At 46.2% G+C, this 27,544-nt stretch overlaps 1 protein-coding gene across 1 annotated transcript in view; it reads right to left on the bottom strand.

Annotated features, from left to right (window-relative positions):
* Nucleotides 1-27,544, bottom strand: part of gaa (alpha glucosidase) — an 81,344-nt gene that overhangs the window by 51,456 nt on the left and 2,344 nt on the right. Inside the window, exons 2-4 of the mRNA XM_072483492.1 lie at nucleotides 19,724-20,385; nucleotides 13,762-13,907; nucleotides 2,771-2,936 (exon numbers count right to left, since the gene is read on the bottom strand). Of these exons, the coding sequence (XP_072339593.1) occupies nucleotides 2,771-2,936; nucleotides 13,762-13,907; nucleotides 19,724-20,341 (930 nt within the window). The 5' untranslated portion in view covers nucleotides 20,342-20,385. The remainder of the gene's footprint in view (nucleotides 1-2,770; nucleotides 2,937-13,761; nucleotides 13,908-19,723; nucleotides 20,386-27,544) is intronic.

Genomic DNA, 27,544 nt, shown 5'->3' with positions numbered 1-27,544 from the left:
GGCGATGGATGGGGTGTTGATCAAGTAGGCAGCTTTCTTTTGGATGGGGTTGAGCTACTTCAGTGTTGTGGGAGCTGCATCATTGGCCAGGAGAGGTGTATTCCATCACAATCCTGACTTGTGCCTTGCAGATGGTGGAAAATCAGGTGAGTTCCTTGCTGCAGAATTTCCATCCTTTGATCTCTTGTAGCCACATTATGTAAATGGCTTGCCAGTTAAGTTACTAATCAATGGTAACACCGAAGATGTTAATGGTGGAGGATTCAGTGATACTATGCCGTTCAACATCATGGAGAGATGGTTAGATTCTCTATTACTGGAGATGGTCAATGCCTGGTATTTGCAGGGCGCACATGTGGCTTGCTGCTTATCAGCCCAAGTCTGAATATTATCCATGTCTTGCTGCATATACGCATGAACTGTTTCAGTGTCCAGGAGCTGCGAATGGGACTGAACCTTTTGAGCATCCCCTCTTCTGACCTTATGATGGAAGGTAGGTAAATTGATGAAGCTGGGCCTAGAATACTGTCCTGAAGAACTCCTGCAACAATGTCCAGGGGCTAAAATGATTGACCTCAAGAACCACAACGATCTTCCATTGCGCTCACTACGATTCCAACTAGTGCAAATGTTTCCCTTCGATTCCTGTTGACTTTGATTTTGCTAGGGATCCTTGATGTCGTACTTAATCAAATGCTGCCTTAATGTCAAGGATATTCACTCTCGCCTTATCTCTGGGACTCAATTCTTTATCATGTTCGAACCAAGGCCGAATGAGGTCTGGAGTAGAGTGGCCCTGGCAGAAACCAAAGAAACATCAGTCAGCAGCTTATTGCTTAGTAATTGCGTAATAGCAATGTCAGAGACATCTTGAATTTCTTTGGTGATGATTGAAAGTAGACAAATGAAAATAAATTAAAAGTAGATTTGTTATATTTCTACTGTTTTTGGTGTACAGGGCATACCTGGGAAATTTTCCACATTGCTGGGTAGATGCCAGTGTTGTAGCTGTACTAGGACAGCTTGTCTAATGGTGCAGCTAGTTCTGGAGCACAAGTCTTCAGCACTTCAGCTGGAGTGTTGTCAGCATCCATAGTCTTTGATGCTTCCAGTGCGCTCAACCTTTCCTTGATATCACGTAAATCAAATTTAAAACCGAGACAAGGAGAATTTTCTTCAAAGTGTTTGGATCGTTTGAGTTTTCCACCCCAAAGGACTGTGGCTGCTTTGTTGTTCTGTATCTTCAACACAGAGATCAAAATATTTTTGAACACTATGGCTTAAAAGATATGCAGGAACATGGAGTTGAGGGAGAAGATTATAAGTGAATGGCGGAGCAGGTTCAAAGGGCCAAATGGTCTACTCTTGCTCATTTTTTAATGTTCAGCTTAAAACACAGAACAATAGGAAACAGCTATGTTGCTTGCAACTCTCCTTACAATTAACTCTTCATCTTGAGATTATCATCAAGAAAACAGTAAACAGAATGTTAGGTATTTCCATGGAGGAAAAAAAAAGAAACTAAGGGACAGTACTGTAGATGGAAATAAAAAGAAAGATAAAACAAATAGGAGGGGTTGTTACAGTGACATTCTCTCTATGCACAACTCCAAAGCATGATGACACAAGATTGGGGGAAACATTGGGGGAATTGATCATAATATTTCTTGTCACAGTGAGACTGTTTTCTCTTCACATACGGAACAACTTTCGCAAGACAACAATAAATGCTACTATATTAGAGACACAAAGGCACCAGTTTGAGATCCTTAGAGCATTAACACATTGTTCTGGGTCGGCCTCAAGTGGCCCCCAAATACCATTGCCTTAAGCACAGTAATCAGTACGTCTATATTTTCTCACACTGTTTTATGAAATGCTCCAGAATGGGAATTTCAACGATATAATCAAACACCGGTCTTAAACATTTTTAAGAGAAAGAAACTGAAAGCTACACTCATCCATGTGACCCAAGGACAAGGGAAGAAATATAACCAACAATGGTATGCATGCATGCTTATTTGTAAATAAAATACTCTGGCTACAAGAGCAGGTCAAAGGCTAGTCATCCTATAGCGAATAACTCACCTCCTGGGAACACCCCCCCCAAAACCTGTCCACCATCTACAAGGCACAAGCCAGGAGTGTAATGGGATACTCTCCACTTAACTGGATGAGTGCAGCTCCAACAACACTCAAGAAGCTCAACACTATCCAGGACAAAGCAGCCCATATGATTGCTACCCCTTCCACAAACATTCAATCCCTCCACAACTGACAAACACTGACAACTGTGTGTACCAGCTACAAGATGCAGTACAGGAACTCACCAAGGTTCCTTATGCAGCATCTTCCAAACTCACAACCACTGCCATCTAGAAGGACAAGGGCAGCAGATACCTGGGAACCCTGTAACTTGGAGGTTCCCCTCCAAGTCACTCACCACCCCGACTTGGAAATATTTTGCTGTTCCATCACTGTCGTTGAGTCAAAATCCTGGAACTCCCTCTCTCAATGGGGGCGTACCTACACTTCGGGGACTGCAGTGGTTCAAGATGGCAACTCACCACCACCTTTTGAAGGACAACGAGGGGTGGGCAATAAATGCTGGCCTAACCATCGACGCCCACATCCATAAATGGATTTTTTTAAAATAAGAGTTTGAAACTTATATTTCATCAGGATTCCACCCTACAACAGTAGTCTCTTAGGCTAGAATTGGCATTTTGAATGTCTCAACAATAGGAAAGAAACAAGTTAATTAACTTACACGAGGTCCTTGATCTCGGTTCCAATGAGTTAATTGAGTCCAGTTGACATTGAGGACCAGATTTGTCATGTGCTCTCCCAAACCTGAAATGTGCTTTGAGGCCAGGGAGGTGGAAATCTGCAGAAATTGATCCGCATAAAACAACGGCCCCACTGTCGTGTTCAGGCTAAGTAAAAAATAAATAAGGTATATTATATAACTAAATGGCTGCTGCAATAAAAGTTAGAAAATACTAATCTATGAGATTGTTGCACAGAATTGCTTTTGTGCAAAGTTTCATATGTCCATACACTTAATAATAATAATCTTTATTATTGTTGCAAGTATGGCTTACATTGACACTGCAATGAAGTTACTGTGAAAATCCCCTAGTAGCAACACTACAGCGCCTGTTCGGGTACACAGAGGGAGAATTTAGAATGTCCAAATTACCTAACAGCACGTCTTTGGGGACTTGTGGGAGGAAACAGGAGCAAACCCACACGTTCTCCCACACAGGGAGAACAAGAAAATTCCTCACAGACAGTGACCCAAGCCGGGAATCGAACCTGGGACTTTGGCACTGTGAAGCAAGAGAAATAAATGTGTTTAAGGTAACAACGGCAACCTGGCTTTCTGCCTGGCTTTGAACAATTTCAGCTGCTAGGTTATTGTATTTTGCGCATTCTCAAAATATAAGTTTAATAATTAAGCTGAAATATGGACTTTGAAATTTCTTTCTTTCAGACTTGCTACCAATGTTGCATTAAAAGTCAAAACAGAAAACACTAAAGTCACATATCTGCTGACTTGTCAAAAAAAAGAGAAATGGATATTACCACGTTTGGTCCCGGAGCAAAAGGTCCCATCCTATTTAGTTTGCAATGGGTGCTATACACTGCACTGAGTTAAGATTGAATCTTGAAATTGCCAGATCATCTTCATTTCAGATAAACATTAATTAAATTGCTTTAGAAATACTGTTAAATAAATCCCTGAATTCAGTTCTCAAATATATGCATAAGCACCGAGTGAAAAGTATTCTTTCTTTCCAATTTTCCCTTGCTTTCAATAGCTCATAATGGAAACATGTGGCGAAACGTGAATCCCGCCCCCGCCGGTTGCCGAAGTCTCCGGCACCAGAGATTCGGCGAGGGCGGGAATCGCGCCGCGCCGGTTGGCGGGCCCCCCCGTGCGATTCTCCGGCCCCCCCCCGCGCGATTCTCCGGCCCGAATGGGCCGAAGTCCCGCCGCTAAAATGCCTGTCCCGCCGGCGTAAATTAAACCACCTACCTTACCAGCGGGACAAGGCGGGCTCCGGGGTCCTGGGGAGGGGGGCGCGGGGCAATCTGGCCCCGGGGTGTGCCCCCACAGTGGCCTGGCCCGCGATCGGGGCCCACCGATCCGCGGCCGGGCCTGTGCCGTGGGGGCACTCTTTCCCTTCCGCCTCCGCCAAGGTCTCCACCATGGCGGAGGCAAAAGAGACTCCCTCCACTGCGCATGCGTGGGAAGCTGTCAGCGGCCGCTGACGCTCCCGCGCATGCACCGCCCGGAGATGTCATTTCCGCGTCAGCTGGCGGGGCACCAAAGGCCTTTTCCGCCAGCTGGCGGGGCGGAAATTCGTCCGGCGCCGAGCTAGCCCCTCAAGGTTGGGGCTCGGCCCCCAAAGATGCGGAGCATTCCGCACCTTTGGGGCGGCGCGATGCCCGTCTGATTTGCGCTGTTTTGGGCACCAGTCGGCGGACATCGCGCCGTTTCCGGAGAATTTCGCCCATGGTTGCTGCTGCAGATCAGATCCTTTCTCGTTTCTTACTGAGTGGCTAATTTTCATCTGTGAATTTGGCAATGAAAATTCACAGGCTATTTGTCTGAGGAAATTCCAGGGATTTCTCTTTCAAACCCGTTTCTCTTATCTAATGATAAAAACCTCAGAAGGTAGAGCTATTTCTAACTGAATTGTTTCAGCACAGCATTTTAGAAATCTGAAATCAGGTCACTATTCCTTTCAGCTGAGGATACCACAGGGAGATCTGGGGAAAAGATTTTGTTCATTTTTAGAAATCAGGGAGCATGCTCCTTGCATCACAAGTGTTTGCAACATTGGCAACATAGTTGGAAGATTTCCTGTATTTGAAATTTCAAACACAATCTTGAACAATATAAGCAGAGAAAGACTTCTGGCTTAATTCCAAAACAAGCTGAATAATTTACTCATTTATCCTAAAAAGAAACATAGTAAAATACACCTATGTTGTGCATTTTTATGCTGTGATGACATGTATCACTGTTTTGTTTTAAATTCTGATTTTCTCTGATGTTCCCATCCCTGCGGCAATGACGAGTTTAGTCGCAAACCTAAAAACATCATGCTGGATAAATGAATAACTTGCACAATATATACAGAAATAACAAGGCCTACTCATGTGAAATTTGCGAATGTAATAAGGTCTGAATAACGACAACATCTGGATAACTAAACATTCCCTTACTTCATCAACCTCTTTACCTGCACATTTAAAAAAACTGTAATGCTCCCTTTCCTCCATCTAAATACCTAGCCGGCCAAGTTCGAATGGATTTTGCAAGTTTATTTATGGTCTACCTTGCACTAGTGTTGGATTCATAATAGAGAACGTGAATTCAAAAATTTGAGAATTTGAACTGAGTTAAAATAAAATCTGAAATTAAGACCGAGTATTAATGAAGTTGCATAAAAATTAACTGGTTCACCAACATCCTTCAGGAAATAAACCTGCCATCCTTACATCTGACTCTTAACTGCCCTCTTGTGGACCAGCAGGCCTGTCTTCAGCCATTTATTCCACATGATAAGAAATGGCTAAGTGCATTAGACCAGTCATTTTCAAAGCTAGGGTCGCGACACGAGGGTGGGTTGCGGGCGGGTGTCAGGAGTGTCGCGGTGCCAGCGATCACAGCGTTCCCGATTGCAGGAAGTACCACCCAACCGTCGGGACCGGCTTTCAGAATGCGGGCCATTCCGCACACGTGTGCCCCCGCAGTGCTGCGCAGGCCAGGAGCCCAGCGAGGCAGGATATCTCCTCCTGACGTCAGCACGTTGACCTAGGAGCAGATTCTTTATTTTTTTTAAATCGATACAGTCTTCTCTCCAGAAGCGGCAGCAGAGAGGTCACTCGCCCCGTACACTGACGTCATGTACTCTGGGCGCGAGAGAGCTTCCTCCATTTTGTAACTACCAGCAGTGCTGGTGTGAGCTCTGTGAACAACCCATGAAGAAGAAGCTGAAAACAGGAACAAAGCAGTTTAAAGATGACTTCTTGAGGCATGGGTTTATTAATTGTGCCATTGCAAATCAGAATGTAAGGTTTGTGTGTTATATGTAGGCAAATGAAAGATTAAAACCCTCAAAACTGCAAAGGCATTTCAAGACTATGCATGGCAAGTTCGAGGACAAACCTCTTGATTTTTTTCAACGGATGCAGTGAGATCTTAAACCATTAACTGAAGTCCTTAGCAGGCATGTAACAGTGAATGACAAAGCAGGCGAGATCGTGAGGACCAAGCAGGCTCACCTGTCACATTAAAGGTAAGCAAAAATGGTGGGTTGTGAAGTTCGAGCAGCGTGGGTCGCAAAGGTTAGCCAGTTTGGATCGCGAAGGTCGGCCAGCTTGGATCACAAAGGTCAGCCAGCGTGGGTCCTGAAGGATGGACAGTTGGTAAAAATGGGTACCAGGCAAAAAAGTTTGAAAAACACTGCACTAGACAGCAATGGCTATAGGCCTCAAGAAGAGGGTGTGTGTGTGTGTACAAGGATTGGAGAAAGTTAGCATTTAAATGCATCAAGCAATTAAGAAGGCAAATGGCATGTTGGTCTTTACTGCAAGGGGATTGGAGTATAAGAATAAGGATATTTTGTTACAATAGTACAAGAATTTAGTGAGACCACATCTGAAATACTGTGGAATATTGATCTCCACATTTGAGAAAAGATATACTTGCATTGGAGGTGGTACAGTGAAGTTTCACTAAATTGGTCTCTAGGATGAGGGGGTTGTCCAATGATGAGAGGCTGATAAATTGGATTTATATTCTCAAAACTTTAAAAGAATGAGAGGCAATTTCATTGAAACTGACAAAATTATGAAGGGCTTGCAGTGATATCATGGTTGTGTTGTAATACACCGACTGACCACTAGGGGTCTCATTAGTATATAAGTGAATGTTAGAGTCAGATGGCCTCAGACTGACTAGGGGGCTGGAAGAGAGAAGTTGCTTGTGCATGTTAATACTGTTATTCATCCGTTGTTTTGTATATATTTGACCCACAGATACTGTTAATAAATTGTTTCTTTTTTTTAAATTTAGAGTACCCAATTATTATTTTTTTCAATTAAGGGGTAGCGTGGCCAATCCACCTAACCTACACATCTTTGGGTGTGGGGGTGAAACCCATGCAGACACGGGGAGAATGTTTTTAATGAATCGTTTATAGCTTTACGACAAGTGCTCTTGTAAAATAAATCAGGCCATCCGACAAGAACATTACAGGGCTTGATAGGCTCAACACTGAGAGATTGTTTCCACTGGTTGGGGAATCTAAAACATGGGGGCACGATCTCATGATAATGCGTTGATCATTTAGGACTCAGATTAAGTGAAATTAGTTCACTCAAAGGGTAGTGAATCTTTAGAATTCTCTACCCAAGAGGGTTATGGATGCTCCATCATTGAATACATAGTTTCAAATTCCTAGGGGTGCACATCTCCAAAAATCTGTCCTGGTCCACTCACGTGGACTGACCTCATTAACACTACACCCTGTATGCTTCATCCGATGCCAGTGCTTATGTAGTTACATTGTATATGTTGCATTGCCCTATTATGTATTTTCTTTTCTTCCCTTTTCTTCCCATGTACTTAATGATCTGTTGAGCTGCTCGCAGAAAAATACTTTTCACTGTACCTCGGTACACGTGACAATAAACAAATCCAATCCAATCCAAAAGGCTGGGATAGACAGGTTTTTGATCTTCAGGGAATCAAAGGATATGGGGAGCGGACAGAAAAGTGGAGTTGAGGATCAAGATCACCCAAGAGCCTATTGAATGGCAAAGCAGACTCAATGGTCTATTCTTGCTCCTATTTGTATTCTGATGTTCTTAATCTTGGCTGCAATGCTGAAGAGTAATGAGCCTCTAGCCAAGCTATTCCAATACAGCTACAAAACTGGGATCAACATGAAAATGCACAAAATTGTCCTTACTGTCATTCATCAACAAGGAGGTCTTGTGGATCAGTAGGTAGCACCTCTGCCTGAGCCAGAAGCTCCTGATACAAAGACAGTTTCTCTGTTGAATCTGTTCTGTTTATGCCATCTTCCATAGCAGTCATGATATATTTTTTCCTCAGTGGACAATTCCCTTTCACCAAGGACAATGAGACCCTTAACCCTGTCTCTTGCATTCTTGGTCTCACCCTTTCCTCCCCCTTTTGGACCCGTAATAGAGTTCCTCTTGTCCTTACTTTCAACCCTCGCACCAACCTCCACATTCAACAGATAATCCTCCACCACCTGCAGCGAAATGCAACCACCAAACCCATCTACCTTTCAGCATTACCTTACACCCTAATCCACTCTTCCATCACCCCAACACCCCCAATTCTTTCCTTTGAGCATAGGAGATACAACAGGTGTCGTTTTAACTGCTACCATACCCTTGTCCAGGGCCTTAAATGCTCCTCCCTGGGGAAACAGATTACCTTGTACTGCTTTCAACTTGTACTGCATTCACTGCTCACAATGTGGTGTCCTCTACGTTGGGAAGGCCAGACATAGAATGCGTGACCGGTTTGCTGAACAATTCCATTCAGTTCACACACATGGCATTTTAATTTTCTGTCCAACTCCACTTTGATTGCTCTGTCTTCGGTCTCCTTCACTGTTCTAATAAGCTCGACTAAACCTTGAATAAAAGCACATGGGGCGAGATTCTCCGCTCCCGCGCCAGTTCGCCTGGGCCGCCAAAATTTCCCGCGACGCCGGTCCGACGCCCTCCCGCGATTCTCCCAAGCGGCGGGAATGGCCCCGTCGAGTTCCGCGGGCCAGAGAATCGCCGGAGACACCCAAAATGGCGATTCTCCAGCACCCCCGCTATTCTCAGGCCCGGATGGGCCGAGCGGCCAGGCCAAAACGGCGGGTTCCCCCCGGCGCCGTCCACACCTGTTCACTGCCGTAGGGAACAGCGCGGGAACGCTGGGGGGGGGGGGGGGGGGTGGGGAGAGATCGTGCACCGGGGGTACCTCAAATGTGGCATGGCCCGCGATCGGTGCCCACCGATCGTCGGGCCGTCCTCTCTGAAGGAGGACCTCCTTCCTTCCGCGGCCCCGCGAGATCCGTCTGCCACCTTCTTGCAGGGTGGACTCAGAGAGGACGGCAACCACGCATGCGCGGGTGATGTCAGTTATGCGGCGCCGGCCGCGTCATCTATGCGGCGCCGCCTTTACGTGCCGACAAGGCCTGGCGCGTGTAGATGACGTGGCCCATTGTCGGGGCCTGAATCGGTCGGGATCGGGGCCGTTTCGCGCCGTCGTGAACCTCGACGGCGTTCACGACGGCGTGGGCACTTTGTCGCGGGAGTGGAGAATCCCACCCCTCATCTTTCAGTTAGACTTGTCACAGTCTTGCAAAATCAGTGAACTCAACAATTTCAAATCATAATTGTTGATTCCATTTTTTCCCGACAGCAACAATTGTTAATGCTTCTGCCTTTACCATTTACACCCCTTTTAGACCCATATTTTTCTCCAGGCGTGAGTCACAACCATATCCTGTTGGCTTGCACCACCAACACTTTTGTTGTTTAATCATTTCCATCCAAACACAGATATTTTATTTTTATTCTTTTCCCCTATACTCGATATTTGGTTAAAACCTATTACATCCCTAATTTTTTTCCAGTTCTGATGAAAAGCCATCCGCTTGAAACATTGGCCTGGATCTTCTGAGCAGTGACAATGATCGTCGGATTGTCACTGTAATCAAAAATTCCTGGCTCCCTATTGCCATGCCTTTCAACCGGGTCTTCCAAGCTGAGCTTCCCCAGAAATGCGCAGTGCAGCAACCATAAGCGAACTCCACTGGAGTGGAGTAGAGTCGGGGAAAGACAGGTTATGCTCCCTCTGTGTGGCTGAGCTGCCACATGGAAAGTTTAACGGTGAGGTTTGAATGTTAGTGAATGAATGTTAGTGAATAAATTAGTGAACGGGTGAGTAAATGAATAGGTGAGTGAAGTAGGTTAAGTGGGTAGGGGAGTAGGTGTGTGAGGTGGGTAGGTGCTGAGGCAGATAGGTGGGTGAGATGGGTATGTGCCTAGATAGATGAGTTGGGTAGGTGAAGTGGATGAGCGCAGTCAGGTTGGTGGGTAGTCTGGTAGGAGGGGAGGCAGTGGTGTAGTGGTATTGTCATTGGACTAGTAATCCAGAGATCCAGGGTAAAAGCTCTGGGGACTCAGGTTCAAATCCCATCATAGCAGGTGACGGGATTTGAATTCAATACAAATCTGGAGGTAAATGTCTAAGGATGACCATGAAACCATTGTCGACTGTTGTAAAAACCCATCTGGTTCACTAATGTCCTTTAGGGAAGGGAATCTACTATTCTTACCTGGACTGGCTTACATGTGAGCCACAGAAAGGGCAGCACGGTGGTGCAGTGGTTAGCACTGGGATTACGCCGCTGAGGACCCGGGTTCGAATCCCGGCAATGGGTCACTGACCTTGTGGAGTTTGCACATTCTCGCCGTGTCTGCGTGGGTTTCACCCCCACAACCTAAAAGATGTGCTGGTTTAGGTGGATTGGCCACGCTAAATTGCCCCTTAATTGGAAAAAAATAATTGGGTAAATGTTTTGAAAAATGTGAGCCACAGAAATGTGGTTGACTCCTAACTGCCCATTGAAGGGCAACTAGGGAATGGGCAACAAACGCTGGGTCAGACGGCAATGCCCACATCCCCTGAACGAATAAAAATAAAAGTTGGATTAGGTCAAGGGGGGCTGTCAGGAGGTCGTGAGTAGTCAGGTCGGTGGGGGTAGTCAGGAGGGCATTTAGGTCTTTGATGGATAGTTGGGTTGGGGATGGTTGGGTCTCATTGGCGGGGTAGTCAGATTGTCAAGTTTGGTTAGGGGAGTAGTCAAGTAGTCAGTGGTCGAGGGGTGGTTGGCTATGTAGTTACCCAGATGTTAGACTAGTTTTTAATCTAACATTTCCTGGGTAACTGCCCAGTTAACTCCCATGGAACTGTTCGAAGACTCTGAATTTAAGCTTTTTAATACTTTATGGAATGTGGGCATTGCTGGCTGGGCCAGTATTTGTATTTCCCATCTCGGATTGCCTTTGAGAGGATTTACAAGAATAGTTCCAGGGATGGGAAACTTCAGTTATGAGGATAAATTGGAGAGGTTGGGACAGTTCTCGGTAGATCATCAAGAGATTTAATAAAAATGTTCAAAATCATGAGGGGGCTGGACAGAGTGGCTAGGAAGATACTGCTCCCACTCATAAAAGGATCAAGAACGAAAGGGCATAGATTTAAAGTGATTAGTAACTGTGATATGAGTAAAAACTTTTTCACACAAGTGGTTTAGATCAGGAATGCACTGCCTGGATGTGTGGTGGGCACAGGTTCAATCGAGACATTCAAGGGGGCATCAGATGATTATTTGAATAGAAACAATGTGCAAGGGTACAAGGAGTAGGCAGCGGAGTGGCACGAAGACATGATGTTCGTTTGGAGAGCCATTGCAGACGCAGTGGGCCTAATGGCCTCCTTCTGCGCTGTAAAATTCTGTGAAGGTGGTGGTGAGCTCATGTGGTGTAGGTACACCTAAAGTGCTATTTGGGAGAGAGTTCCAGGATTTTGACCCAATGACAGTGAAGGATTAGTGATATATGTCCAAGTCAGGGTGGTGAGTTAGCTGGAGGGGAATTTGCAGGTGCTGGTGTTCCTATGTGTCTGCTGTCCTTGTCCTTCTCGACAGTAGTGGTTGTGGGATGGGAAGGTGCTATTTAAGGACAATTGGTAAGTTCCTGCAATGCATCATGTAGATGGGATCTCATAGAAACATATAAAATCCTGATGGGGCTGGACAGGTTAGATGCCGGAACAATGTTCCCGATGTTGGGGACGTCCAGAACTAGGGGTCACAGCTTAAGAATAAGGGCCATGATGTGGACTGCTCCTTCCTCAGGTCTGAGACTCAGGCTCCTGAGGAAGGAGCTGCGCTCCGAAAGCTAGTGATTCAAAACAAACCTGTTGGACTTTAACCTGGTGTTGTAAGACTTCTTACTAAGAATAAGGGGTAAGCCTTTCAGGACTAAGATGAGACAACTCAGAGAGTTGTGAACTTGTGGGCTTCTCCACCACAAAAAGCTGTTGTGGCCAGTTCATTGGATAAATTCAAGAAGGAGCTGGACATGGCCCTTGCGCTAAAAGGATCAAAGGGTATGGTGAGAAAGCAGGGGTGGGTTACTGAATTTGCATGATCAGCCATGATCATATTGAATGGTGATGCAAGCTTGAAGGGCCGATTGGCCTACTCCTGCACCAATCTTCCATGTTTCTATGGTACACACTGATGCCCACCGTGTGCCAGTGGTGGAGGGGTGGATGTTATAGATAGTGGATGGGATACCAGTCAAGCGGGCTGCTTTGTTCTGAATGATGTTGAGCTTCTTGAGTGTTGATGGAGCTGCACTCATCCTGGCAAGTGGATAGTATTGCAACCCCCAAGATGATGATTGTCGGAGATTCGATGATTGTCGGAGATTCGATGATGGTAATACCATTGAAAATCAAGGGGATATGGTTGGATTCTCTCATGTCGAAAATGGTCATTTCCTGGCTTTTGTGTGGCGCAAAGGGGCTGGTTTAGCACACTGGGCTAAATCGCTGGCGTTTAAAGCAGACCAAGGCAGGCCAGCAGCACGGTTCAATTCCTGTACCAGCCTCCCCGAACAGGCGCCGGAATGTGGCGACTAGGGGCTTTTCACAGTAACTTCATTGAAGTCTACTCATGACAATAAGCGATTTTCATTTCAAATGTTAATTGCCGCTTCCCAGCCTAAGCCTGCATGTTGTCCAGGTTCTGCTGAAAATAGGCACCGACTGCTTCGATATCTGAGGAATGGCAGTGGGCACTGCACAATCAGCAGTGAACATCCCCACTTCTGATCTCATGATGGAGGGAAGGCCACTGATGTCCATGTTTGAACTTAGGCTATAATGAGGTCAGGAGTTGAGTGCCCCTGGCGGAGCTAAAACTGAGGATCAGTGAGCAGGTTGTTTGTTTGAGCAAGTGCTGCTTGGTAGCACTGTCTACGACTCATTCCATCACTTTACTGACTACAAAGAACAGACTGATGGGGCTGTATTTGGCTGGGTTGGATTTGTCCTTTTTTTTGTGGCAGAACATGCCTGGGCAATTTGAACTACTGGGCTAAGGATGCAGCTAGTTCTGGAGCACATTCGTTCTCGGAGACATTCACTGCGCATCCCATGGAGCAGGGGAATTGTCCATCGCAAGTTGTAACTTCCCCAACAATGCCGAAGATTTAACTTTGTTTTATTCTCGATAGATGCTGCCTGCCTGAACTGCTAAGTATTTTCAGGATTTTCATTTGTTCCAATAATTTTAGGATACCAATTCTTTTTTCCAATTAAGCAGCAATTTAGCATGGCCAATTTACCTACCCTGCACATCTTTCGGTTTGTGGGGGTGAGAACCATGCAGACACAGGGAGAATGTGCAAACTCCAAACGGACAGTGACTCGGGGCCGGGATCAAAACCGGGTCCTCAGCGCCGTCAGGCAGCAGTGCTAACCACTGCACCACCGTGCCGCCCAGGATTCAAATTATGAGTGGGTCAATAATGACCTTTTTTCTCACCATTTTGTCAATATACTTTCCAAGTGAGGTATAAATTCTCCAAGTTAAAAATAACATCAAACGAAACAACAAGGCTAATCAAACTTACAGAACAAGGCCATTTGATTTCCTCTGTATAATTATGCCAAAAGGTCTGAATGAAAATTTCACTGTGTAGAGTTGGGTTGAAGCTCTCTTAGTGACCTTAGGAACATCAATAGGAACCTCATACCGTTTGCTCCTTGGGTCCTTAAGCTGCAAGACAAGGTTTACAATACTGAAGTAAAAAATGATCACTTCCAAACATATCTTTCAGTCACAAAAGTTCATTCAGCATATCCACTGTAATTATTATTAAGCTTGAATTTCTTTGATGCCTATTAATAGATAAGTTTTAACTATATAAGAATAAACAATTGATTCTTGGAAACAGCAAAAATATATTATGATTGAAAATTAATTTATTGATCACTCCAGAATTTGCAGATATTTAAAGGAAGGGGAGAATTACATACACTCACACATTTTCTAAAGCGGCAATGTCAGACAGCAAGTTGTCTCACTCTCGACCAGGCAACAGTACATATCATGCGTAAAGAAATAGAAATGAGCGAGGTTATCTTACAAACTTACATATGAGGTGGCCATGGCAAACACTGTCCTTCTAAATAAAATCAATGATCCTGGCATTTATAAGCCATTGCTTTATATTGTTTTAGTGGCAGCTAACCCACAAGTTCAATCTTGTCTCCTACTGCTGTTTCTTTCAATTCATTCATGGGATGTGTTCATTGCTGGCTAGGCCAGCATTTATTGCCCAACCCTAATCACCCTCAGGAAGGTGGTAGTGAGATGCCTTCTTGAGCCACTGCATGTGGTATATGTACACCCACATGCTGTTAGACAGGAAGTTCCAAGATTTTGACACAATGACAGTGACACAACTGCAATATGATTCCAAGTCAGGATAGTGAGTGCCTAGGAGAGGAACATCCAGGATCCAGGTAGTGACATTCCCATGTCTCTGCTTCACTCATCCTTCCAGATGAAAGTGGTTGTGGGATGGGGAGATGGTGTTGAAGGAGCCTTGGTGAGTTCCTCCAGTGCATCTTGTAGATGGTACATACTGCTACCACTGTGTGTCGGTAGTGGAGGGAGTGAATGTTTGTGAATGGGGTGCTAATCAAGTGGGTTGCTTTGTCCTGGATGGTGTCAAGCTTCTGCAATGTTGCTGGAGTTGCACTCATCCACGCAAATGGGAGGTATTCCATCACACTTCTGACTTGTGCCTCGTGGATGGTAGACAGGCTTTGGGGAGTCAGGAGGTGAGTTACTCACCACAAGTCTCCTAGCCGCTAATCTGCTTTTGTAGCCACAGTATTTATATGGCTAATTCAGTTCAGTTTCTGGTCAGTGGTAAAGCCCAGGATGTGATAATGGGGGATTTAGCGATGGTAGTGCCATTGATTGGCAAGGGATGGTGGTTTGATCCTCTCCTGTTGAAGATGTTCAATACTTGGCACTTGTGTGGCACAAATATTACTTGCCACTTGTCAGCCCAAGACTCGATATTGTCCAGGTCTTGCAAATTTATATATGGACTGTTTCAGTATCTGAGGAATCGCTGCTGAAAATTGTGCAATCATCAGAGAACACTTCTGATCTTATGATGGAAGGAAATTCATTGATGAAGCAGCTGATGGTTGGGCCGAGGGCACTATGCTGAGGTGCTCATGCAGTGATGTCCTAGAACTAAAATGATTGACTTCCAACCACCACAACTATCTTCCTTTGTGCCAGGTTTGACTCTAACCAGCAGCCAGTTTTCCCCGATTCCCATTGACTTCAGTTTTGCTCGGACTCCTTGACGCCAGATTCAGTCAAATGCTGCCAAGATGTCAAAGGCAGTCGCTCTCATTTCACCGTTGCAGCTTAGCTCTTTTGTCCATGTTTAAAGCAAGGCTGTAATGAGGTCAAAAGCGGAGTGGTCCTGGTGGAACTAAAACTGAGCATCAGTGAACAAGTTATTGCTAAGCATGTACCACTTGATAGCATTGTTCATGACACCTTCTGTCACTTTACTCACGATTGAGTGCAGACTAATGGCATGGTAATTGGCCAGGCTGGATTTGTCCTGCTTTTTGTGTGCAGGATACACCTGGGCAATTTCCCACAATGCCGGGTAGATACCAGTGTTGTAGCTGTATTGGAACAGCTTGGCTAGAGGTGCAGCAAGTTCTGGAGCACAAGCTTTCAGTACTATTGCCAGAATTTCAGAGCCCATAGGCTTAGCAGTATCCAGTGCCTTGAGCCGTTTCCTGATATCATGTAGAGTGAACTGGAATGGCTGAAGACTGGCATCTGTGATGCTGGAGATCTCTGGAGGAGGCCAAGATAGATCATCCCCTTGGCCCTTCTGGCTGAAGATTGTTGCAACTGTTTTCGGCTTATTTTCTGCATTGGCAGGCAGCATGGTGGCGCAGTGGTTAGCACTGCTGCCTCACAGCACTGAGGTCCCAGGTTCGATCCTGATTCAGTTATTTAGTGCCTTTACTGTAGAAAAACATCCCAAAGTGCTTCGCAAAGAAAAGAATAAGTCAAAATTGGTCATGGAGGGAAAAGGGGCATTGAGACCAAAAACTTGATCAAAGAAGTGAGTTTTAAAGACGGTGTTCAAAAATAGGGAAATGAAAATGTTTAGTGAGAAAATTTCAGAATATGGGATCTAGACTGCTAAAATCATGTCCATCAATACTGGGCAGAAAGGAAATGATTAAAAGGCAAATATTAGAAGAATGGAAAGTTCTCGGGAGGGGTTGTACAGCCAGAGAATGAATTGGAAACAGGGTGGGTGAGCAGGATATGGTGTGGGGTACGATAACGACAGCATTTGGAGAAGCTGAAATTTATACACTATGAAGGATTGGAGGCCATGGGAATATTGAAGGAGAATAAAATCTTAGCTCAGGGGGAAGGAGTCAAACTTGTTAATCACCGTGAACCATTAATTTCAGCATATTTATTGAATTTCTAAGCATTGTTTTACAAAATCAATTGGCTGCAAATTACCAATCAGTTTTATTTGAGAGTGAATATTACTCAAATCAAAAGAATCAACCATCAGCAATGCACACTTCACACACATAACTAAATAGGATCCTGGCTGGTCTCAAAGTAAAGCTGAACAATTTGAAACTAGTTCGTGCTCTCCTATGGGTGTGTAGACACCAGAATATTTTAAAAGAATTTACTACTTCAGTAAATTATACACTGGGGAGCAATACATAAAAACAAATCTCAAGAAAAGGTCATTGGCGAGATTCTCTGAGCCCGCGCCGGGTCGGAGAACTGCTGGGGACGCAGGAAATTCCCTCCACGCCACAGCACGATTCTCGGCGACCGGAGAATCAGCGGCAATCGCGCCCACGCAGTTGCTGCGGCGCCAGTCGACGATTCTCCGCGGGCGACCTGCCGAACTCCTGCTGGCGTGGTTCCAACCTGGTATCCTGGTGGGGGGGGGGAGATCTGGCTCCGGGGGCCTCCACGGGGCCCAGGCCCGCGATCGGGGGCTTTCGATCGGCGGGGGCCCGCGATCTGGAGGGGGCCTTCCTCCTTCCGCAGGTCTCCAACATGATGCCCCGCGCCGGCGCGGAGACGGCAGTCCAACCATGCGCATGCGCCGGCAACCCCGCACAAGCGCCATGCGGAGACGGCCGTCGCGCGCATGTGCGGACCACCGCCGTCTTTGAAGGGCCGCCTTTCGGTGCCGCAGTAGCGTGCAGCACTCCGGCGACGTGCTAGCCCTGTGAAGACCGCTGAATTGCTGGGCCAGGAGGCCCGTTTACGCCGGCGTCAACGCTTGTCCGGGATTTCAGAGAATCCCGGCCCATGAACATCATTGTAGTCATCAATTATACCATTTTAAAATCTAGATAAAGACAATACAGCAGTGTTCAGAGATGGGCAAAAGGGTACATAGACAGGTGACAAAGGGTGGGTGCACAGGAATAAAATTAATCTACTGCAACTTTATTGAGTAAACATTCAGGGCTATATGCCTGCTTATTGTCACAGACATAATGGCTGAGAGTTAACTATCTTTAATGGAGGACAGATGAAGCAGGTGAAATAACACCAAACGAATTTGAGAAATTTGGAAAAGAATCTAGAGTAAAATCGTAATATACAGTTGACCAGCATTCCTGTCCAAGAGGTCCAGATTCCAAAATCTCAAAGAACAAACTAATTCCAAGCAAGCCTGTGGAAAATTAACTCTGCTGTTTATTAATTATAATGGCTGAAACGTTGTGACAGATATGTCTGCAAAATGATGCCAAAAGTTTCGCCTTCTTGCAAACAGAATAAAAGTATCAGAAAGATATTATTGAGCAAGATTTTATCCAATGAGTGGCATTCCACCCATTGTGATGAATAGTAACTAAACCTGCATTTTTGAAAGACATTTGCTTATATAAATCTACAAATTTAAGCAGCTTAGTTCCTGACCAGGAAAATTCAAATAATCCAGTTGTATCAAAGGTGGCTCTTGAGTCATGTAAAACTGCAAAGTGAATACCAGAAAACTGGGTGGTCCAGAAGATATATTAAAAAATACTTTTGACTTTAACAAAAATCTGAATCCACTTTATTTGTACTACTTTAATATAGCAAGAGACTGTGGTCAAATATAAATACTTCCAACATTAACTGGAAATTTACAAAGGTTAATAAAGGTGTACAAAATTATGAGGGGCCTGGATAGAGTGGACAGGGAAGGCTTGTTTCTCCCAGTAGTGAGGTTAACTCCCAGAGGGTACAGGTTTCAAGTGACTGGGAGAAGGTTTAGATGGGATATTATCATAGAATCCCTACAGTGCAGAAGGAGGCTTTTCGCCCCATTGGACCTACACCGCCCCTACAAAAGAGCACTACTACTCATGCCCAGCCCTCCCTGTCCATGTAACTTGCACCTCCCTGGACACAAAGGGGCAATTTAGCATGGTCAATCCACCTAACCTCCACATCTTTGGTTTGTGGGAGAAAACCAGAGGAAACCCACGTAGACACAGGGAGAATGTACAAACTCCACACAGATAGTGACCCAAGGCCAGAATTGAACCCGGGTCCCTGGCGCTGCAAGGCTGCAGGGCTAACCACTGTGTCACCCTTATTGGGAATGTTAGGAAAACTTTTTCATGGACAGGGTGGGTAGTTGTCTGGAATTCACTGCCTGGATTGGTGGTTGAAGCAGAAACCCTCAATTCATTTAAAAAGGTAAAAGCAAAACACGGTGGATGTTGGAATCTGAAACAAAAAGAGAAAATGCTGGAAAAACCCAGCAGGTATAGTTGCATAATCTAATCATCTTTATTATTGTCACAAATAAGCTCATCTGTGGAGGGAGAAAATAGAATTAACATTTTGAGTCTGTGTGGACTTGAAACGTTAACTGTAACTCGAGCAGCACGGTAGCACAAGTGATTAGCACTGTGGTTTCACAGCGCCAGGGTCCCAGGTTCTATTACATGCTGGGTCACTGTCTGTGCGGAGGCTGCACATTCTCCCCGTGTCTGTGTGGGTTTCCTCAGGGTGCTCCAGTTTCCTCCCACAGTCCAACGACGTGCAGGTTAGGTGGATTGGCCATGATAAAAGTATCCTTAGTGACCAAAAAAGATTAGGAGGGGTTATTGGGTTACGGGGATAGGGTGGAAGTGAGAGCTTAAGTGAGTCGGTGCAGACTTGATGGGCCGAATGGCCTCCTTCTGCACTGTATGTTCTATGTACTATGTACTCTCTCCCAAGATGCAGCCAGACTTACCGAGTTTTTCCAGTATTTTCTGTTTTTATAATTTAAAAAGGTACCTGGATCGACAATTGAAATACTGGAACTTGCAAAGTGGGATTAGAATGGATGGCTCGATTTTTCAGCCGGTGCAGACCCGGTGGATTGAATGGTCTCATTCTGTGCCGTTACTTTTCTATGATTCTACGGCTGTACTGTTATCACATCGTCAATCAACAGCTTCCTCCATGATTTCATTAAAATTAGCTTTTCACTTGCCACTACTTACGGTGAAATGAAGTCTGCCTGCTGTCTCGTAAATTACATTCAACTGAAGAGTCATTATGTCATTCAGGAACAATGTCTTCTCAGTGCGGCTCAGAGTACCTGTGAAGCCAGTGCTGGTTGGCATAAGGTAATCCACATTGTAAGAAGGATAGTTTGATGGTAAAAAACAAAGTGGGGACAACGCATTGACCTCTGGATTCCAGCAGCAGCCACGAGCCTGACATTTCTTCATATCAATCAGCTCATTAAAAGCACAGTCAAACCTACCATTAGGATCAATATCACACTGAGAGGCACTGTGATAACTCTTATTGAATGATAGCTTGCTCAGTGTTTCCAAGGTCGCTGTTCTGTTTCTATAATTTGGAGATTGCCACAATTGACCTAGTTTAGTTGCGCCCAGGTTGATAGATCGAGATATTACTAGAGAATCTGGTGCAGAACAATTATGGTAAGTAATCACAGCGCCTAGAATGACGGAAAGCAGAATGGCCCCATACTTGAAAGCAGCAAATGCATGCATTCTTGGTGTAGTCACAAATGGAAGTCTAGTGGGTCCAGTTTCTTCATTTCCTGAAACAAGAGCCCACTCATCTGCTTCAAAATGTTGTGAAACCATGACAAAAAGACAGATGGTCTTGAAGCTGTGTTTAGTTTCTGCACCTGGATGATAGAGGAGAAAAAATACAGGTGAAAAATAAATCATGGTAGTTTGTGCAACAAATGCATCAGAATGTTAACAAAAAAAACATGTAAAAGAACAGAAGATAAAAGCAAATTACTGCTTACAGAATACAGGAAGATATAAAACAGGTTTGCAGAATGGTGGACTAGTGGCAAGTAAAATTCAATATAATGTTATGGACAGGGCAGAGAGGCAAACTGAACTCCTTTCTTTTTCTCACCATCTGTCCATCAGCAGAGCTGTTTTAATTCCTGCCTACCTCCAGCATCTCATTTATAACCCTTTGGCGCTCCACCCTCTTTAGCACAGCTTTAGCTGCTTTAGCACAGTGGGCTAAACAGCCGGCTTGTAATGCAGAACAATGCCAGCAGCACGGGTTCAATTCCCGTAACTACCTCCCCGAACAGGCGCTGGAACGTAGCGACTTGGGGCTTTTCACAGTAACTTCATTGAAGCTTACTTGTGACAATAAGCGATTATTATTATTCTCCTTGTCCACCTTTGCCTTAAACGAGATCACCTCCTCCCTCACCACCGCCTTTACAGCTTCAAAAACCACCGTCTGCGAAACCTCCCCAGAACAATTGAACCCCACATATTCCTTGATTACTTTCCCAATCCTTATCACAGAACCCTGAGTCCCCCAACAGCCCCACATCTAATCTCCATCCTGACCTCTGCACTGCCCCCCTCTCCACCATATCCACCCAATGTGGCGCATGATCCAATATCGCATTTGTCGAGTATTCCAATGCCTAACCCCTGCCAACAGCGCCTTCCCCACCACAAATAAGCCAATTCCCGAATAAACCTTGTGGACCAAGGAGGAAAAAAAGAGTACTCCCGCTCTCCTGGGTGCCGAAACCTCCAAGGGTCCACCCGTCCCATTTCTGCCATTAGTCCAGCCAACGCCTTTGGGGACAAGTGAGTGCGGCCGTGACCTGTCCAATCTCGGCTCCTACACCAGGTTCCAGTCCCCACCCCAAAATCAATCTGTGTGAATCCAAGTCAGGGATGGCCCGACACACCTTCACAAATCCTACATTATCCCAGTTGGAACCATACACGCTTACCAGTGCCACCAGCCTCCCCTCCAATGCCCCGGTCACTATCACATTCCTGCCTCCCTGGTCTGCAAACACTTTCTCCATCTGGAACCGTGCTCTTTTGCTAACCAGGATTGCTACCCCTTGAATCCTACCATCAAATCCCAAATGAAATACCTGGCTGATCCGGCCCTTCCTAAGCCTCACCTGGTCCTTCACCCTCAAGTGAGTCTCCTGCAGCATCGCCACATTGGCCTTCAAACCTTTCAGATGTGGCAATATCCTTGATCTCTTGACTGGGCCAACGAACCCCATCACGTTCCACGTAACTATCATAACCGGGGTCTCTCACCCCCCCCCTTTCTTATCCACCATCATCGTAACACCGGGCCTTGCCCCATGAGCCTGACGCCCATATCCATTGTTAACATCGAACCCCCTCCCAGAATCCCCCTGCACTTCCTCTCAAAAAGCCATCACCCAGTATCGATCCCCTCCCTCCCCTTTCACATCTCCACCGTCTCAAAATAGAAATCTTTGGCACTGTAGGTCACCCTCAGCTTCACTGTATATACCACACCAAATCTTATCCCGCTGTTGTATAATGCCATCTTAACTCGGCCGAAAGCAGCTCCACCGTCAAGTCCTGGTACATGTGAACTCCAGCACCAGCCCACTGCACCTCATGCTTCTGCTTCGCTCAGTTCAACACCTTCTCCTTCATGTGGTACTTGATTTGATTTGATTTGTTTTATTATTGTCACATGTATTAGTATACAGTATTGTTAGTATTGTTTCTTGCATGCTGTACAGACAATGCACACCGTACACAGGGAAGGAGAGACTGCAGAATATAACGTAGAGACTGTAGAATATAATGGTACTTGTAAAAACAGACTGCAGAAAGAGACTGCAGAATATAATAGTACTTGTGAAAGCAGATGATCACTGCCCTTGGCGGATCATTTAACTTTGGGTTTTGCCTCAGCAACCGATGAGCTTGGTCCAGTTCATACCGGGAGGGCTTCTCACCCTCCCCCATCAATTCCGCCAACATCTTGGTGAAGTACAGTCGGCCTCGAGCCCTCTACTCTTTCGGGCTAGCCCAAAATCCTCACATTTTGCCGCCTCGAGTGGTTCTCCAGGTCCTCCAGCTTTGCTCAAAGCCTCTTATTGGCCTCGACCCCCCTCCGCAGCTCATCCCCCATCGAGGTGAGCCGATCGCTGTGCTGCGACATGGCCTTCTCGAAAACTCCACTCCCTTCATCCTCTCGCTCTGCTCCCTCACCTCAGCCGATGTCTTCGCCACAGCTATTCTCTCACCAGGGCGGCTGCCACCTCCCCCAACGCCACCGCCATCTCCTTCCTCACCACCTCCATGTGCTTCGCAAACTGCTTCTCCAGGTCCAAAGACATCATCTTGGTCATCCCCTCTGTTGTGAACAGTGCGGCCCCACCCGGCAGCCCAGCCTCCGCCATCTTGCCAGCTCCCTGGCTGACCCTTTCACTCGACGGTGAACACTCAATCACTCCCTTCTTCCCAGCTGTTTTCTTAATCCTTTTGACATCCTTTGCCTTCCTTGCATATTCTTTCAATCAATCATTCGCAAATTGCCCCCAGGACCAGACTTTAAAACTCCTAAAAACACGCCTCAAACAGGAGCCACCCAACATGCGACTTCCCCTCTACATGCTGCCACTGGAAGTCTTATCCGCAGGTATAAAAAATTATTTTTTGTTGATTAATTTAGAGTACCCAATTCTCTTTTTTCCCAGTTAAGGGGCAATTTAGCTTGGCCAATCCACCTACTCCGCACATCTTTGGGATGTGGGGATGAGACCCACGCAAACATGGGGAGAATGTGCAAACTCCACACGGACAGTGACCCGAGGTTGGGATCGAACCCGGGTCCTCAGTGCCGTGAGGCAGCAGTGCTAACCACTGGGCCACCATGTACAACAAACTCAATGGCTCATTCTTTGTTGTAAGTCTAGGTTGGGGAGACAGACTATCCTCTGCTCCCTTGTTTCCTTGATTGTAGTGGGTTCACACAATGATAGGTATGAGATTATATAAGAGGGGCGAGCTTTGTCCTATTATTACTGCTGGACTTTTTCAGAACTGTAGACAACTTGCAAATTATGGGACCTGTAGTTGCCATGTTTTCGGTCCAGTAAAGTCCATTTTAAAATAAGCAGAAAGTAAGGGGCGCGATTCTCCCCAAAAAATGATCAAGTGTAATTTTGGATGAGTTTGGCGGGATGTTTCCCGCCAGCATTTTGGGTGCGATTCAGACCTGTCTCCACCCACACTTAGTCATTTTTTGGGACGTGGGGAGTTTCTCACCGGTCAAGCCCACACTTGGATCTGAAGTCGCCGCCTAGACTGGCTCCTCAGAGATCGAGTCGACATTTTGAAAGGGTGCCCCAATCGCTGTGAGCTTGAGGGTTCCCCATTCCTCCCACCCATGGACAAGGCGATGCCCACTGACATGGGCATCATCACGCCCCTCACTGAGGACTCCCCCACATTTAGGGCCCACATTTGTTAGGCCTTTCAGCAGTCCCCCCCTTCATCCCCCTACGTTCATGACATCCAAACAAACAAAGAACAAAGAAATGTACAGCACAGGAACAGGCCCTTCGGCCCTCCAAGCCCGTGCCGACCATGCTGCCCGACTAAACTACAATCTTCTACACTTCCTGGGTCCGTATCCTTCTATTCCCATCCTATTCATATATTTGTCAAGATGCCCCTTAAATGTCCCTATCGTCCCTGCGTCCACTACCTCCTCCGGTAGCGAGTTCCAGGCACCCACTACCCTCTGCGTAAAAAACTTGCCTCGTACATCTACTCTAAACCTTGCCCCTCTCACCTTAAACCTATGTCCCCTAGTAATTGACCCCTCTACCCTGGGGAAAAGCCTCTGACTATCCACTCTGTCTATGCCCCTCATAATTTTGTATACCTCTATCAGGTCTCCCCTCAACCTCCTTCGTTCCAGTGAGAACAAACCGAGTTTATTCAATCGCTCCTCATAGCTAATGCCCTCCATACCAGGCAACATTCTGGTAAATCTCTTCTGCACCCTCTCTAAAGCCTCCACATCCTTCTGGTAGTGTGGCGACCAGAATTGAACACTATACTCCAAGTGTGGCCTAACTAAGGTTCTATACAGCTGCAACATGACTTGCCAATTCTTATACTCAATGCCCCGGCCAATGAAGGCAAGCATGCCGTATGCCTTCTTGACTACCTTCTCCACCTGTGTTGCCCCTTTCAATGACCTGTGGACCTGTACTCCTACATCTCTTTGACTTTCAATACTCTTGAGGGTTCTACCATTCACTGTATATTCCCTACCTGCATTAGACCTTCCAAAATGCATTACCTCACATTTGTCCGGATTAAACTCCATCTGCCATCTCTCCGCCCAAGTCTCCAGACAATCTAAATCCTGCTGTATCCTCCGACAGTCCTCATCGCTATCCGCAATTCCACCAACCTTTGTGTCGTCTGCAAACTTACTAATCAGACCAGTTACATTTTCCTCCAAATCATTTATATATACTACAAAGAGCAAAGGTCCCAGCACTGATCCCTGTGGAACACCACTGGTCACAGCCCTCCAATTAGAAAAGAATCCCTCCATTGCTACTCTCTGCCTTCTATGGCCTAGCCAGTTCTGTATCCACCTTGCCAGCTCACCCCTGATCCTGTGTGACTTCACCTTTTGTACTAGTCTACCATGAGGGACCTTGTCAAAGGCCTTACTGAAGTCCATATAGACAACATCTACTGCCCTACCTGCATCAATCATCTTAGTGACCTCCTCGAAAAACTCTATCAAGTTAGTGAGACACAACCTCCCCTTCACAAAACCGTGCTGCCTCTCACTAATACGTCCATTTGCTTCCAAATGGGAGTAGATCCTGTCTCGAAGAATTCTCTCCAGTAATTTCCCTACCACTGAAGTAAGGCTCACCGGCCTGTAGTTCCCGGGATTATCCTTGCTACCCTTCTTAAACAGAGGAACAACATTGGCTATTCTCCAGTCCTCCGGGACATCCCCTGAAGACAGCGAGGATCCAAAGATTTCTGTCAAGGCCTCAGCAATTTCCTCTCCAGCCTCCTTCAGTATTCTGGGGTAGATCCCATCAGGCCCTGGGGACTTATCTACCTTAATATATTTTAAGACACCCAACACCTCGTCTTTTTGGATCACAATGTGACCCAGGCTATCTACACCCCCTTCTCCAGACTCAACATCTACCAATTCCTTCTCTTTGGTGAATACTGATGCAAAGTATTCATTTAGTACCTCGCCCATTTCCTCTGGCTCCACACATAGATTCCCTTGCCTATCCTTCAGTGGGCCAACCCTTTCCCTGGCTACCCTCTTGCTTTTTATGTACGTGTAAAAAGCCTTGGGATCTTCCTTAACCCTATTTGCCAATGACTTTTCGTGACCCCTTCTAGCCCTCCTGACTCCTTGCTTAAGTTTCTTCCTACTTTCCTTATATTCCACGCAGGCTTCGTCTGTTCCCAGCCTTTTAGCCCTGACAAATGCCTCCTTTTTCTTTTTGACGAGTCCTACAATATCACTCGTCATCCAAGGTTCCCGAAAATTGCCGTATTTATCTTTCTTCCTCACAGGAACATGCCGGACCTGTATTCCTTTCAACTGCCACTTGAAAGCCTCCCACATGTCAGATGTTGATTTGCCCTCAAACATCCGCCCCCAATCTATGTTCTTCAGTTCCCGCCTAATATTGTTATAATTAGCCTTCCCCCAATTTAGCACATTCATCCTCGGACCACTCTTATCCTTGTCCACCAGTACTTTAAAACTTACTGAATTGTGGTCACTGTTACCGAAATGCTCCCCTACTGAAACATCTACCACCTGGCCGGGCTCATTCCCCAATACCAGGTCCAGTACCGCCCCTTCCCTAGTTGGACTGTCTACATATTGTTTTAAGAAGCCCTCCTGGATGCTCCTTACAAACTCCGCCCCGTCTAAGCCCCTGGCACTAAGTGAGTCCCAGTCAATATTGGGGAAGTTGAAGTCTCCCATCACCACAACCCTGTTGTTTTTACTCTTTTCCAAAATCTGTCTACCTATCTGCTCCTCTATCTCCCGCTGGCTGTTGGGAGGCCTGTAGTATACCCCCAACATTGTGACTGCACCCTTCTTGTTCCTGATCTCTACCCATATAGCCTCACTGTCCTCTGAGGTGTCCTCTCGCATTACAGCTGTGATATTCTCCCGAACAAGTAGCGCAGCTCCGCCTCCCCTTTTACATCCCCCTCTATCCCGCCTGAAACATCTAAATCCTGGAACGTTTAGCTGCCAATCCTGCCCTTCCCTCAACCAAATCTCTGTAATGGCAACAACATCATAGTTCCAAGTACTAATCCAAGCTCTAAGTTCATCTGCCTTACTCGTAATGCTCCTTGCATTAAAACATATGCACTTCAGGCCACCAGACCCGCTGTGTTCAGCAACTTCTCCCCGTCTGCTCTGCCTCAGAGCCACACTGTCCCTATTCCCTAGTTCTCCCTCAATGCTCTCACCTTCTGACCTATTGCTCCCGTGCCCACCCCCCTGCCATACTAGTTTAAACCCTCCCGTGTGACACTAGCAAACCCTTCATACCCCCTTCACACAGCCCAACCCTTCATATCCCACCTTTCATTGGCATAGCCCCCAGTCTTTGCCAGTGCCAACCTGGCACCTGGGCACTGCCCCAACACAGGCAGTGCCTGGGGGAGTGCTAGGGCACTGACCTGCCCCTGACCACTCAGGGAACTCCAATGGCCCCACGATCCCCTAGCTTGCACATCCCTGGATACTATGGGGCAATTTATCATGGTTAAATATCTCTAGACCGTGGAAGGAAACTGGAGCACCTGGAGGAAACTCACGCAGACACGAGAGGAACGTGCAAACTCTACAGTCACCCAAGGCTGGAATTGAACCCGGTACCCTGGTGCTGTGAGACAGCAGTGCTAAATCCAAAGGTTAGGTGGGGTTACGGGGATAGGGCAGGAGAGTGGGCCGAGGTAGGGTGCTCTTTCGGAGGGCCA

Source organism: Scyliorhinus torazame, chromosome 18, assembly GCF_047496885.1.
Source record: "Scyliorhinus torazame isolate Kashiwa2021f chromosome 18, sScyTor2.1, whole genome shotgun sequence".
NCBI lineage: Eukaryota > Metazoa > Chordata > Chondrichthyes > Carcharhiniformes > Scyliorhinidae > Scyliorhinus > Scyliorhinus torazame.
Note: the sequence above shows the minus strand (reverse complement) of the source record. Positions and strands in the feature narration are given on the sequence as shown.